Below are 16140 nucleotides of genomic sequence, written 5' to 3'. Positions count from 1 at the left end.
CCTCCCACACACACTCACCAAGGGGCTTCACGTTTGATGCTGCCTGGAGTCCAGTCTGTGAGAAGGAAGTTACCTGAGATCTTCTTTCACATCAACATCTGCCTGATATTACAACAACCACTATCTTCTATTTTTTAGGCATTACCTCCTGTCAGGTACCTTATTTAAGTTCTTTTGCTCTCCAGCCTCTGCTTGCTAAACTTGTCCCCTGCCTTTTATGACACGTCTACACAGTTCTACCCTTTCAACCCTTTATGCCGATTTCTCACAGTGCCTGGTGCCAAGACTGCCCATATCAGAGTCACCTGGGGAACTTGTCAAAATTCAAATTTGGAGATTCCTCTTTAGAGCTACTGCATATGTGATTATCAGGCCCAGTTATTTGCATTTTAATGAGCTTCCCAGGTGATTCTTACCTGAATGGAAGTTGAAGAAGCATTGCTTTCATCATTTCTTCCTTCCAGAATGTCCTCTCACTATCTCCAGTTTTTGTCACCCTTCCAGTCCCCTCCATTTATGGAATTTTCCATATTCTTCCTAGTATTCATGGTCATTTGAGTAATTATCACTTGAAGATTGTAAATTCATGAGTGCAAACACCATGTGTTAATCACCTTTGTAATCCCCACAGTTTTAGGCCTGGGGCTTTGCACATAGAAGCCACTCAATAAATGCTTGAAGAATAAATGAATGATTCACTCTCTAGAACTAGAAATATATGCAGGGCTGTACTTCACTCAAAAAAAAATTTCTTAAGTTGAAATGTCATCAAGCTAGTCTGGAAAATATTTGTAGGTAGGAAATCTTTCTTTGGTGACTCAGATGTAAATACATGTATATGACCTCATTTTTTTTCCGGTGTGTAAGGTCAAACATCAAAGAAAGGCTGCTCTTTCTCTTCAGAGTGCATGGTGAACAAGTTATTATCTGAAATGGTTATTATTGTCCATCGTGATGCCCCTGAAAGATCCACAGAGAACATAAGAGATGCTCCAAGGCCCTGCCTCCAGGAGCTGATTACACTTGGAATCTCTCTGTTGCAGGACTGTAGGATGAGCGGTTTGAAGTTTCTAGGACCCTGGTTGTACTAACCGCAAGACCCCATTAACCCAAGGTCCGTTAACCTGGGGACTGTGTGGCCCACTGTCGGAATGCCTAGGAAGTCTCCTCTCTCCTGGGATTCCCTAGGGATGAAAGAGTCCTATCTTTTATAAAGGGGACTCACTCCTTGACTCTTGTAATGCCCCACTAGAATTAGTGGGCCTCACTGGGGATATTCTCTTACTCTTTGCAACACAGTATCTGGCGCACAAGAGTGTCTAATAAACACTTGGCAGACAAAACCGTGAATGAATGTGTTGTTTTTCCATTTCTTTGGATAAGTTACCAATTAAAAAAAAATTTTTTTAATGTCTTGACCCTAAGACAGTTCATCTGTGAGCTGCATTGAAATTCTCCAAAAAAATATCGATTTATTCTTATTTGAACAAAGTATTAATTCATTATGCCAAAACTTGATATTCTCTCCAGCTCCACTCATTGCCCTCTTTTATTTTAGTTTTGCTTGCTCACTGCTAGGAGTTCTTTCTCTCTTCTCTTTTTTCCTGACCAAGTGGAAAAACCTTGAGATTATTCCATGATTTTGGAGTGATTTCAGACGTCAGGTTTTAGCTGATGATCCTCTTTTCCCTGCTACGTGATGAAGTGGTGAACAGGAGCGCCTACGAAACCCTCCCTTGGGGGCTGGAGGGGCAGGAGACAGGCAGGAACACGAGAGACAGTGCACACTACTCACGCTGCGGGTGGGAGGAAGGTTGTTGTGCGCTAAGTATCTACGGAAGGAGCTCTTGGCTGCCGCAGAGCAGTAGTTTAGCCTGGACAGTGAAAACAAACGGGAAGGTGCCACCATTTGGGAAACCACTATGGTATAGTCCAGAGTGCCTGGCCCTTAAGTTTGCCTCCCTTCAGCCCGTTTACTCTTATGAAAGATTGATTTTCCTCACTTGTAAAATGGCAGTGTAACCTCCTTGCAGTATTGTCATAAAGGTCAGGGAAAATGGATGCAAAGCAATCGGTACAGCATCTGGGACAAAGCAAGGGCTCAGTCAGTGGTTTCAGTCATTGTCGTCATGAATGCCCCAAGTCGGGTGCTCACACTGCCCGTGGCGCTGGCGCAGTGGATCAGGGACCATCGTGGCTGGCGTGACGTGGAGCTCTCTGAATTTCCTCTAACCTCCTTGTCATTGATTTATTACTGGAAGACTCTCTTTATTCTCCAGCTTTCATTCTCCTGCCCATATTTCCATGTCAGTGGGCAGAGTTAATATATTTACAGTTAAACTCGATGCACTTTCCCTTTTGTGAGGCCTTGGTCATGGAGGTGATTTTTGGTTGGTTTTGACTGGATGCCTTTTTATTGTACTGAAAGGCGAAAAAGATATGCTTTCTTGAGAATGTCCAAACTATTAGGACCTTCTCATCAGAACACATGGTCTTGGCATTCCAGCAAAAAGATCAGCAAGTTGGGGCTGGTGTAGGGGGACCCCCAGCCAAGTGCTGGGGAAATGTCAAGGCCCCAGCCCATTTCTTTGTTCTGGAGATCAGAGGTTCTCTGCCCAGGAGCTGAGATACGTTTCTTCTCCCCCTAACACTGGCATTGGCTCTTCAGTATGATACTGGCCTCTGCTCATTTTAGGGAACACTTTTAATTGCAAGTGCCCAGGCCCAGCTCCGGATTCTGATTTGCTATCAGAGATTTGGCGGGCCAGTGCACAACCGTGTTTGAATGATGTTGTTCATTCAGGACTCAGGTCCTGTGCATCTTCCATTTGCCAGACTCTGCTCTAGGACCCAGAGCTACATCAGCAAACAAAAGAGACACAGATCCCTGCCCTATTAGAGAGAGAAAGACAATAAACAGAACCATTAAGTAAATTGTACAGCATATAAAAAATAATAAGTTCTATATAGAGAAACAAAATAGGGGAAAGGGCCCAGGGGTACAGCTCACGACTTTTTAATAACTTCTTCTTTATCCTAAATCCTAAATCCATCTTTCCTTTTTTGGCCACGTTGCCTGACCATTACCCCCGTTACTTCCTTTAATGAATGACGGTGGGTGTTTTCTGACATGGGACAGGATCCTCACTCTAGTCCTGTAAGTTCAGGCCCAAGGACTTGATCCTCTTACATGACCTCTCACTGCCTGTCCCCTTGAGGACCTGTGCCAATTTATCAGGCAGCAAAGAGGAAACTGTCTCATTGAAAAGAAAAAAAAAAGGGAATAGCCGAGAGCTACGTGGAAACCGAGCGCCTTCCTGAAGTGTGGTCAAGCCTGAATGCCTGGGACTGGGGGCCAGGACAGTAATTTGCAGCCTCGATGAGTAGTCAGATACAGAAAGTCAAGCTCTGGCATCATGTCTTTTGTCTAGAAGCATTCAGAAGTGCTTGCCTCAGTAGTGCGTAGAATTTGTGGTTGCTCGGAGCAGATTAATTGCTTAGCTTTGAGGCTTTCAGTCAGCAAGCATTACATAGAAGGGAATTCCAGGTCCTGATGGAGAGACAAGGAGTTCCTTGGAATAACCCCAGCTGCCAGTCAACAGAATGAGATTAGGCCGCCTCTTGCACTGGACCAGTGGGCGTGCTGGAGGGATTCCTTGTCTCTGACTCAGGTCCTCCTTGCTAATCAAAACGGCTGTAGCTTTTCACAGGAAACCCACTGCTCTGCTGCCTCACTGATCCCCAGGCCTGTGCTGTGGAGTCTTCCTCATGCTGTGTTTACACGGGCGGTTCGATGCAGGCAGGTACATGCTTCCATTCCTGTGAGATCTCCCTTTCGCGTAGGTTAGTGGGCTCACTCAGTTGGATATCGTTTCACCATCCTTTGCCAGTGCCATTTCTGTAATCTGCAAGTGGTGGGGTTTTTTGATTTGTTTTAAAATAAATAGTGAGCGAAAGATAATTCAGGTATTCCTGATCTTGTGCTGAAGACCCATCTGGACGATGTAATGGGTATTTCCAGGCAAGAACTGGCCATGGATGTAAAAATTGATCTGAAGTCACCGTTAAAACCAGCCTACCCCTTGTTACAGAGTTCAGTGGATTCAGTTAGCGCAAAATACTAGAAAGCCAGGCAGCAGACCAACATATCGACAGCTTCTATTTCCTGCTTAATTTTCATGGAAATATACATTTGAGGGAAAAGTGGGGCGGGCCAAGTAGGTCTACATCTGATGACAGAGGAAAGACCCTGAAAGATTGGAGGCAAAAGAAAGGAGAAGGAACTCTTGCTTAAGTAACACCCATCCCACTTCCGCACAAGCCTTTGGATTTGCTGTTAACTTAAGAAAGAAAGAAACCGAAGCCCAGAAAGTTCTTTCTAGTTGCTTCATTGACAATAAGCTATATCAGTGATTTGTATCCACTGATTTCAACATTTATAATACTACCCGTTTTCTAATATAATTGTAATGTTTTTGAGTTAACCTCAGAAGCCCCTTCCTTGTTCTCTGATGGCGGTGATGGATTTTCACTGCTTCATCCACCCATGCACATCTGGTCCCCTTTTGGCTAAGAACATACTGTGAGATGTGAGTTGGGGCAGGGCTTTTCCTTGGCCGACCTACGAGACTGCCCCGAGAGTGCGAGCAGGGAGAGGATGCCAGGTGATTGCTGAAAGGCTGGAGAGTGAAGGGCAGCTGTCTCTAGGAACCTGCCAGCCCACGTTACATCGCAGCTATTGATGCTTGTCTGTTTGACTCTCTAATCCATGAGATGAGAGCCAGGCTGTTGGAAACCTTCCATGGGACTTTTGCCACTGAGGCCCTCCTACCCTACATGAAAGCCAAGACGTTTTCCAATGGGCTCGTCCAAGCCCAAGTTTACTAGTTCTCAAAGATTACTTCACACACTATCAGGGATGATATAATGGAGCAGTAGATTACATCAGCCTCAGAGACAGCCCAGGGTTTGAATCCCAGTTCAGGAGTTTACTCTCTGTGTCGGAGCCCAAAACAGCACTAGGTGTTAGACCAGTGGAGTCAGACCAGACCTGGATTCAGCAACTTCGGTACTTGACTTCTGGATAAGAAAGAATTCAGAGCCAAGCCTCAGACTATAAGCAAAAGTTTAACTAGAGGTAGAAGAAGTGAGCTGTAGAAGAAATGGATTCAGGAAACAAGTTATAGAGGCAAAAGAAGGGCCCTTGGAGCTTAGGAAACAAAAAGGTAAAGGTAAGGCACTTGGGGGGAAGAAGAGGGAGAGAGGACAAGAAATGTTGGCTCCAAGGAGAGCATGCTGGGTCCTCTGTTCTAGGGCTTTTAAGGGTGGAAATTTCAGGGGTGGTCCCAGGGAAGTATCTCAATAGAATATTCATCTGCTTTCCAGGTATGTCCTTTTAGGGTCATGGTCTCCATGATTGGTCAGCACCAGGACAGGGGGTCATTGGTCAATGCAGCTGGTCCTGAAGCAGCTGTGGTATCACTTCTTTGGTTTTGCTGCTTTTCTGGGCCTGAGGCTGAAACACAACTGAGTCCTAGATGTATTTGTTGAGGGTCAGAACCTCATTGTCCTCCGGGTTTAATGCTTAAGGGCTGTTCTCTGGCCCCCTTGTTCATTGCCCTCTAAGGGGGTCTAACCCACATGACTAGCAACATACCAGACAGGGGAAGGTCAGGGGAGGGTCCAAAGTGCATGACCAGTGCTATGAGAAGTCAGAGGGTCTAAACCGCATGACCAGAGATATGCTAGGGGAGGAAAAGTTACCCTGGGGACAAGGGCCTGGTTTTCCCAGTTTAGCCCTTTGCTAGGCACCCAGGGTTTTCCACTCTGGTGACCTTCTTCTATACCAGGCCCATCATCCTTGCTCTGCTCATATCTGTCTAACTGCCTACCACATCTGTATGACTTTCAACAAGTACTTAACCTGTCTGAGCTTCCGTTCTCTCACCTCCAAAATGCGCCAATAATATCTACTGCTGAGGGTTATTATTAGGTCACTGGGCACTGCACAACCGCAGGGGGTGCTGTGATGGAAATAGCAGCAGTAGGAGCTGTGTAATGCAGCAGTGCTGGTTATTGTAGGTATTAGATAGAACGATCCATGTAAAGAATTTCAGCATGGTGTCTGGGGTAGTGTTGAAGAATGGAACCTAGTGTTATTCTCTTAGGCAATCAACTCTCATTTGCTATTGTGCTATTTTGAAACTTGCTTTTAAGAAGGAAAATAGTTTAGGGCACAGAAAACACAATATGCAAAGACCTGGAGGTAAGAAAGGTGTGTGTTTTTTTCATGTTCAGACATGAGACTTTCTATATTCTAGAATTCAGAGGCTACATCCTAAAAGATCTGAAACAGCCTATTGAGGAGCTTGTGTTTGTCTTCAGGGCAATAGGCAACCAATGAAGAGTTTTAAGGGGAGCAAGAGAGTCAAACTTGCCTTAGGAAGTTCATTTTGGCTGAAATGTGAAGAATGCAATGGATAGTGAGATTTGGCAGCAATTTGAAGGCAGTGGTTAATCATATCAGTCTCAAAGACAGGTGCAAGTTTGAATCTCTGTTCAATGTTTACTGTCTCTGTTCTGTACCAGTCTCTGAACAGCTACTCACCCTTTCTGATCCTTACAGTCTCCGAAGACATTTTAAGTTACAAATCTTCCAAAAGGGTCACTACAAATGTGTCTTTTACCTTTTTAAACTTTAGATCTCTACTGTATCATTTTTATACCTGCCAGGCATTGGGATCGTTTATAAAACAGATTTTTTTATAATAGTCAAAGCTGGTCTTTTTGTTTCCACCCTTGTCCCTATAGTCTTTCTCCACTGAACTAGAGATCCTTTTTAAAAGGAAAATCAGCTCATATTATACTTGTGATCAGAGACTCCCTGTGGTTCCCATCTCCCTCACACTCAAAAGTCAGTGCCTTATAGTGGCCTCAGTGCCCCTCATGGTCCTTCTCCCCGTATGCCCACCCCTGTGCCCTGCTCCCTTCTCTCATTGCCCTCTCATTACACTGGTTTCTCTGTGGTTCCTACAACATGCAAAGCACACTTCCACTCATCAGGGTCTTGGCACTTATCTGAAATTGTCTTCTTGCAAATATCCATCCTTAAGACATGGTCCCTTGCCTCCTTCAAGACTTTGCTCAAATGTGCCCTTGTCAGAAAGGCCTTCCTTAACCATCCAGTATAAGTCATGCATGTCGTGTGAGTGTATACACACACACACACACGCACACACACACACTCACACACTCCTATCCCTTTATCTTGTTCCCACTCTATGACAGCACTTTTTCCCATCTGACATTTCCATTTATTTGTTTGTTTCCTTCATTGACTAATTCTCAGGACCTGGAAGAGAGCCTAGCAGGTCATTCTGAAGCACATTAGGTGGCACAAATAAATATTTGTGGAATGAAATGGCTGTGTAAGGGAGTCAGAACTAGACCTTCCACTACTTTTGCAGCTGGTTTGACGTCATCCATTTTAAGATATCCTGCAACCCACCCAAAGCCTTATACTGTCTAAACAAGCAGCCATAGTGACCGTGGACTTTTGCATATTCTGAACATACGCTTCTGTTTTTCTGCCTATTCCTTAGAATGGAATCCTACCACCACAACTCTCTCTGTGTCTTCGTTAGCATGAGGAAAATGTCAGAGCATATCTCCCAACAGTGATGAAGGGCCTTAGGTGAGGGTGGGTTCTCTGAAGGTCTGCCAGTGTGCTGGGCCCTGGTGCAGTTTCCAGTATGTGCCATCAGCAGCTAACATGGGCCTGTGAATACAGGTGAATGTGGGAGAGACTCAGACAGCCTGAGGCTATGAGAGACCAATCCAGCTCCATTTTGAACTTTTTATTGGGCCACAAGGCAGTGTTCTGGCTCAGGACCCCTTCCTGTCACCACTTTGCTGTCATAATTAACCTTCTAGACCAAAGTTACCCTGACTTGGAGCAAACCTTCCTCTATTCCACCAAGCCCTGGAGGCAGAGGTGATGTAAGCTCGAAGTTGAGTTTTGCCTAAGCTGGTGGGTGAATTCAGAGCCATGATGGCTCAGTCCACCACTTTGCTTTGCTTTCCAAGCTTTGAGCTGCTCAGTGACTCTGTTGCCATAACCCTAATTGCCTACAGCCCTTCATCATATGTCACTTTGTGGTCACTGTCATTCTGCCACATGAGCTAATTGAGATGGAATTATCACTCCTGCACTTTTTGGTCACTTGAACCCTCTATAGAACTAAGATGTGTTTTAGAAGGATCATGGAAAGTATGACATCAACACTAAGAAGGAACACTTTATGGCTGGTAACACTGATTTCACAGCCTGCCAGGAAAGAGCCTTGCACACACAACCAGATATGGGCCTGGTTGTCTCCCTTTCCTGTTGTGGACAGCCTGCAGATTCTCTAGCAAGGTCTGTACACAGATATGAAGAGCTGTGCTTGAAGGACCAGCTGCCCAGCTGCTAATGCGTCAGGAGACCTGGGCTTGCTGAAAATTAGGAGGAAATGTGCTCTCATCAAACATGCTCTTAAAAACTGTACTAAGTGTGTGGAAATATTGCATTACAGCAGACTTTTTTCCTCAAATACAAATACCACTGAGGTTTGATTGCAGGCAAATGTGAAGATATCTCTGTGTTTCCAAGTAAGTTAGGAGCAGTAAGACATGATTTCATGACATTTAGTGTAAAGTGTGCTCCAGAGTTTAAGATGATCACCAGACCCTGTATTGGTAGGATTTTTAAATTCTGAACTTCAAACCATTTTATTTTCTTTTTCTTAGATTTATTTAGGTTGATAAAAATTAGCAAAATCTTCCAAAGCAGCTTCTACCCACATTTTACATAGGATTGGGAAAACATCAAATACTATCCATGGAAGGGGGGGAGATGGCTTAGGAGGTAACATTTCTGACCTTAATTGCCTCATCCATGAAACCTTAGGACCACCACTAAAGCATCAATCTTATAATAGGGTGATTTGGTCAATGAAACAGTTTCTGGAAGGTAATTGTAGTAACCAAAATTTAAAAGGAAATCTGCTTCAGCAACAAGGAGAAAGTTATTTACCGCTTCAAGAGTTTGGTTTTTTTCCTTCTAATTGGCTCTTAGCATACATCAATGTGCATGCAGCCGGGCAAGGCTATCACTGAACTGTTCATTTCCAGTAAGTCAACTGTGTGCATTGCTCGGTGAACGGGGACTGCATGTAGACAATCCACAAGCAGAGAGACTGAGCTGTAAACTTTACTTAATCACACGTGGATTCTTAGAACAATGATTCAGCATCGATGGTGATAGTGACATGTAAGCAAATCATTGGTTAAATTAATAAAAATAAATAATTAGTCGTGCTTTGGCTCTGGCTCTAATGATACAATTTCTTTTTCCCACCCAACCCCCATCTTATTTTTAGCAGTAGGTTGGGACAGTTGGAAGCCAGCCACCGTACATCATGTTGCGAGTAAGTCTCTCACCCACCTTTTCCCTGGGATTTCATCTGTTGGCCATCATGGCTGTCTTATTTTCCCATGTGGACCACATAAGTGCTGAGGCAGAGATGGAAGGAGAAGGCAATGAAACTGGTGAGTGTACCGGCTCATATTACTGTAAGAAAGGGGTGATTTTACCCATTTGGGAGCCCCAAGACCCTTCCTTTGGGGACAAAATTGCTAGAGCTACTGTGTATTTTGTGGCCATGGTCTACATGTTTCTCGGAGTCTCTATCATTGCCGACCGGTTCATGTCCTCCATAGAGGTCATCACATCCCAAGAGAAAGAAATAACCATAAAGAAGCCCAATGGAGAGACCACCAAGACAACCGTGAGGATCTGGAACGAGACGGTTTCCAACCTGACCTTAATGGCCCTGGGCTCTTCTGCCCCCGAGATTCTCCTTTCGGTGATCGAAGTGTGTGGCCATAACTTCACTGCGGGGGACCTGGGCCCCAGCACCATCGTGGGAAGCGCCGCCTTCAACATGTTCATCATCATCGCCCTTTGTGTCTACGTGGTGCCCGATGGAGAGACCAGGAAGATCAAGCATCTGCGCGTGTTCTTCGTGACGGCGGCCTGGAGCATCTTTGCCTACACCTGGCTTTACCTTATCCTGTCCGTCATCTCCCCCGGGGTCGTGGAGGTCTGGGAAGGTCTGCTCACTTTCTTCTTCTTCCCCATCTGCGTCGTGTTTGCCTGGGTGGCCGACAGGAGGCTTCTGTTTTACAAGTATGTCTACAAGAGGTATCGGGCTGGCAAGCAGAGGGGGATGATTATTGAACACGAGGGGGACAGGCCGTCTTCCAAGACTGAGATCGAGATGGATGGGAAAGTGGTCAATTCCCACGTTGACAACTTCTTAGACGGCGCCCTGGTTCTGGAGGTCGATGAGAGGGACCAGGACGACGAAGAGGCCAGGCGGGAAATGGCCAGGATCCTGAAGGAGCTCAAGCAGAAGCACCCAGATAAAGAAATAGAGCAGTTGATAGAATTAGCGAACTACCAGGTCCTCAGTCAGCAGCAGAAAAGCCGGGCCTTCTACCGCATTCAGGCCACCCGCCTGATGACCGGAGCGGGCAACATTCTGAAGCGACACGCGGCCGACCAGGCGCGGAAGGCCGTCAGCATGCACGAGGTGAACCCAGACATGGCCGAGAACGACCCGGTCAGCAAGATCTTCTTCGAACAAGGGACCTACCAGTGCCTGGAGAACTGCGGCACCGTGGCCCTGACCATTGTCCGCAGAGGTGGCGACCTCACCAACACCGTGTGCGTCGACTTCAGAACCGAGGACGGCACGGCCAACGCGGGCTCCGATTATGAATTCACCGAGGGGACCGTGGTCTTCAAGCCCGGCGAGACCCAGAAGGAGATCCGCGTGGGCATCATCGACGACGACATCTTCGAGGAGGACGAGAACTTCCTCGTGCACCTCAGCAACGTCAAGGTGTCGCCCGAGGCCTCGGAGGACGGCATCCTGGAGGCCAACCACGTGGCCGCGCTCGCGTGCCTCGGCTCGCCCTGCACGGCCACCGTGACCATCTTCGACGACGACCACGCGGGCATCTTCACGTTCGAGGAGCCCGTGACTCACGTGAGCGAGAGCATCGGCGTCATGGAGGTGAAAGTGTTGAGAACGTCTGGAGCTCGAGGAAACGTCATCGTCCCCTATAAGACCCTCGAGGGCACTGCCAGAGGTGGAGGGGAGGACTTCGAGGACACCTGCGGGGAGCTCGAGTTCCAGAACGATGAGATTGTGTAAGTTCTTCTTTTAATATATACGTATGTGCACGTGTGCTGAGTGCGTTCATGGATGCGGGAGTGTGTGCATGTTCTTAGAAACTAGATGGCGTGGAAGGGATGGGATAGTCCCTCTACCTGACCGCTTTCAAATCTCAGCCCTCGCTGTGTATCATCCACGTGCTCTGTACACAGCATCTTAGTTTTAGTTTTACTTTTGCACTTTTATATATTTTAAGTACATTATAGATCATGATAAAATAAGTCTGCTGACACTGTTTATCAAACCACTTGTGATGGGTTGAAAAATTTGCGTTCTATTTTGGATCACATAATATACACACAGTAAGGGAATGTTTAAGTCATCACAGCAGGTCGCCGATTCCATTGCTGAGTACTAATTGGGAAAGCCCAGAGAAGACACACTTCTGAAAAGGATTTCCTGGCTCCCAGGGCCGGCTGAAACAGTTTCTGCGGCTTTTATCCGACACTGTGGTTTTGTGGCAGTGTAAGATAATGTTTTGCGTAAATGTTAATGCTTAGTTATGACTTAATGACCAATCCTGCTTTTTCAGTTTTATGCCAGCGTGGAAAAAGTCATGTAGCACCTACTTAGTTCCAGTCTCATTTTACTTTACATGATGAAAGAAACCCTTTCCCCGGCTAATGCACTGATGGGGAGAGAAATGAGATTCTGTCCAAGCATTCTGCCAGGGCACAGGTCAGAGAATAGAAGCGGGGAACAATTTATTGCTCCTAATGCCACTTTACGGTGACATTTGCCAACATTGTAACATGTAGCGCCTGGCTGTGCACTGGTTTTTCCGTTGACAGTTGCTATTTAGAGAGCTATTCCTCCTTTCTTGCCTAGGAGGGGGCATTGCACTCACCGAAAACAAACCAGAAAATTTGACTCAATGAGCACTGTCCAAACTGGACAGAAGGAAGAAGGGAAACTATTTACAATATCTGCAATGCAGCAAAGGTCAATAATTAAATGATTCTGTCGGTTGAAGCATTGCCAACGTAGGAATTTCAGGAAAAAATATAAAATATAGTTTGTTCTATAAATGGTTAACTCTTGTGTAAATGGCATATAGATGTCAAATGACAAATATAGTCTCTCCAAGATGAAATTTCTCCTGCTAGAAGTATAGGGAAAACAAGCACGGGGTGGGGGTGGGGTGGGCAGAGGGAACACATTTTTCTGAGCCTTCCAAAGCCTGACATTGTTTTACAGAGATGAATAATTATGGGTGTGATATCACAATGAAATCAAGCACAACAGAGTATAATATCCATCTTTGGATGTGTGTGTGGGGGATAGCTTTTGATGACTATCTCTATTTTATGTTGGTGCTTATAAATGTTAATGTTTCACTTATTGAAATGTGTTTTCTTAGGGCACGTGTTTTGTAAAAAGGTGATATAGTAGCAAATGAATATCCTGCGTACACCCAGGAAGGATTTTCCCAAAGGCTTTGTGTCGTATGCGATCCTGCCCACGTTAGCGTATAAACTGTATTCCTTTGCAAGGAATATAATTTCTCGTTATGTTTTCTAATCATTTCAGTTATTTAGCCTCTTGTATTAGCTAGCATGTGGAAGCCATATAAAAGTGTGTTGCATATCACTAAAGGAGCACTGCATGCTATCAAATGAACTCACTAGGGTGGCCCCTAAATATCACCAACTGGGTGTTTTGTTTTGTTTACTCATTTGACTTAGGATGGTTTCTCATGAAAATTTTGTCTTGGTTTCTCGTAACGGCTCTGTACTTGCTTATTTGAGAGGCTTCTCCTATATATTCTGCTGTCCAGAACTTTTACCGAACCATAAATAAATAAATAACCTTCTTTTGGGCACAGTGTAGAAGCAGAAGGGGGGAGAAAAGACTGAGTGATTTGATGGAAAAATTTCTTCTGCCAGCTCCATGTAAAACACTCGGCCTATGCCACTAAGTTGATTTAATTCTTGAGAAGGAAGGAGTATTGCCAAACTCAAGCTTTAGAAATCTATATATCTTATGAAAGATGGTAAGAATTGGTGGAATTATTAGTATGGCATCTCTGTATACATGTTCTTAGGATTATTATAGACCAATCGCCAGGTCCTATTTGTAAAATCTCTCACTGAATTTTATTCACTAAGTTGAAATGTGGAATTTTAGAAGTGGTGAAACATTGTATTTACAAGTGGAATACAATTACAGCCCTATATATTTTTCTTTAACTAGAATTTTAATTTTGAAGAATTTTTATCTTGACATTATAGAGTTTTACTACTGATGAAAAACTTGGTAGATGTTTTAATAGGTCTCTTGCATAAATAAATTTGTTTGGGTGACTGGGACTTAGCCTTAAGGTAGGCACCAAGGATTCAAACATGTTTCTAGAAAAACCTAATATTATCACAGTTTCCTTATTCTATATTTTTTATGGATTTTTTTTTTCTGGTACTTGCTTCTAGTGTCATTTCCACACAATCAGATCCAAATGAGAGAGTTTTGTCCTCATGCAGTGAAATTGAACTTTGTAGAGTCAACTCAATTTATCTTTAAGAATGAATTTTTATCTCCTCGAATTACACAGTTAATCTCAAGATTACTTTCTTAAAAACCTGCAATACATAGATGGGACCATTGACACCACTGAGCTTCATTAAATACTTCAAAAAAATCTTTTTTGTTTGTTTGTTTGTTTAATGATCTGTGCAAATCCAGAATTTATGATTCTTGTTAGAGCACCATAAAGAGATTCCTCGACATGTCTGGATGTAAAGGCTATCTGATTTTAAGAAGCCATTAACCAAGGTAGAAACAGAATCCAGTCTGATCAGGGGTGGAGATGAAGAGGCAGTCACCTTTATTGAACCTTTGGTTTTTAAGAACAAAATAGATTCCTAATCTTTGATCTTATTTTTAGTACAGGAGTCATTTAAATTTATAAGTATGTCTGTGACTGTTCATTTATATTATTTTATATAAATTAGTTGAATTATTTCAACCTGACCATTTTATGATCAAAATCTATATTTGAGAAAATACTGATAAGTGATAAGTGGTGCTTATGGTCTCTAACAAAATGTTTTCTTGGCAAAACACTTTATAAGTATAATGGATAAGCCCATTAAATAGATATAATTACACATACATTTGTATAAACTCAGTCAATGACAGATATTCAACTCATGCCAGCCAATCTTGACTTTCAACAGATAATTCTGTTAACAGCTAATAAAAAGTAAATGAAGAATATGCTGATTTGATTTGTGGCTTAGTAGGTGATATCCACAAAGTTGATGTGCTATTAATGGTTGTTCTTTAATGATGCTAGTTCAGTGGTAATAATTATTACAAAATGTTATTTGGTCTTCCAAGGTCTAACCTAGTTTGACTCTTCCAGAAAATGTTAAGGTTAATTAACTAATATAGATACATATCCATTTTAATTATAGCACTTAGTTGTAGCTCAGCATTAATATCATTTTTGGAAGACAACTCAAAAGATCACCAGCATTTACTATTACATGTTTAAAATGTAGAGTTGAAAAACAAAATATGTAAGTTGGAAAATTTATATAATATATTTCTTAACAAATCAGTTTCCTGGGCATTCTAGCCACAATATAATTTATTAAACAATAGATCTTTCCAAAATTAATTGTTTTAACAACTCTTACATTTTCAAGTATGATTGTAACTACATTAACTAGGAAATAAAATATGCAAGACATCTTAACAAATATACCTATTTGACACTAAATATTTACATCACATTTTTGGGGGAAAAGAAAATTTCATTATTATATAGATTTTATGGAATTATTATTATTATATTCCAGAGAATATAATACTTTGTGTTTGCTGTTTATATTACCAATATTCTTTTGCTTTATAGAATTCTAAGGAATAAAGACCTAGCTATGGGAGAGAGTGCTTCAGTTCTGAGCGTAGATGAAATATGTAATACAAGAAGTCAACCAACTGTAAAAAAAAAATGAAACAAAAATATTAAGAAAACTTGAAGTGGTCTGAAGAGTAATTATGTGTTTGGGGAATCAGAAATGATGAAAAATACTAGAGAAAATAACGTTAGACAGGAAAGGCTCTTAGCACATATTACCTTGAGTCCAATACAGTGAAGACTTACTTCATGGCAGAAGAATTTTATCTGCTACATTTAGCCTATGAAAGCGCAACCTACTTAATTAAAATTAAAAATAGGTATTTTACATTGACATAAAATTTTCCTGGGTAATATGCTAATTAAGAAATTTAGATGGATAATTTTCGGATTTTAATGGATTTGTTGGACTATCTTTTCAGACTGAAATGTTTATTACTTCTTGGAACCAAATCGCATGTAGTAGTATCTGCAAATATATATTATAACTACAAGAAATGTTTTTATAGATGCATCTGCTTTCATGAATGGCAGGGTGAAAATAAAGAAACAAAACAGAACATTTATGCCTTTGAACTCGCTGCCTCCAGGAGCCCTAATTGATTATGTGCGTAAGGGTTGTTTACACCTCAGCCAGATTGCCGCCTTTGCTGGTGTAATTTCATTTCCCACTGCTAATTAGAGTTTGGGGTTATAATGTAGTATGCAAAGAAATTTTATCTTAGCAAGTGAGGAGGTTTCAGAGTTGAGACACGCTGAACTGTTTAAATTATGGACTCTTTTCTGAGTCATCCTTCCAGGCCATTACCTAGCAGGCCAAATGCTTCACTGGTTCAAGGCTAGAAAAGAATTTATATATCAGCCGATCTGCACATACTTAATAAGCTCTGATTTGTATCCAACACTAGGCTAATCATTGTGAAGGAAACAGAAAAATATGCCCCTTACGCTCTAAAACCGGAGGTGAAATAGCTCGTATTTTGGTAAGTGCAGGCA

General features: G+C 42.8%; 1 protein-coding gene across 4 annotated transcripts in view; it reads left to right on the top strand.

Moving 5' to 3' along the window:
* The window catches only part of SLC8A1 (solute carrier family 8 member A1), a 296646-nt gene that overhangs the window by 56334 nt on the left and 224172 nt on the right, over positions 1–16140 (top strand). For 3 of the 4 annotated variants that reach the window (XM_081156220.1, XM_081156222.1, XM_081156221.1), the window contains one exon: positions 9420–11257. In XM_081156220.1, coding sequence (XP_081012346.1) covers positions 9459–11257 — 1799 coding nt within the window. In that variant the 5' untranslated portion in view covers positions 9420–9458. Of the gene's footprint in view, positions 1–9419; positions 11258–16140 lie in introns of those variants that run through there. The other variant, XM_081156223.1, reaches the window with a different exon arrangement.

Source organism: Miniopterus schreibersii (genome assembly GCF_964146895.1).
Source record: "Miniopterus schreibersii genome assembly, chromosome: 13".
Taxonomy (NCBI): domain Eukaryota; kingdom Metazoa; phylum Chordata; class Mammalia; order Chiroptera; family Miniopteridae; genus Miniopterus; species Miniopterus schreibersii.
The sequence above is the reverse complement of the archived record's forward strand: the minus strand, read 5'-3'. Positions and strand labels throughout refer to the sequence as shown.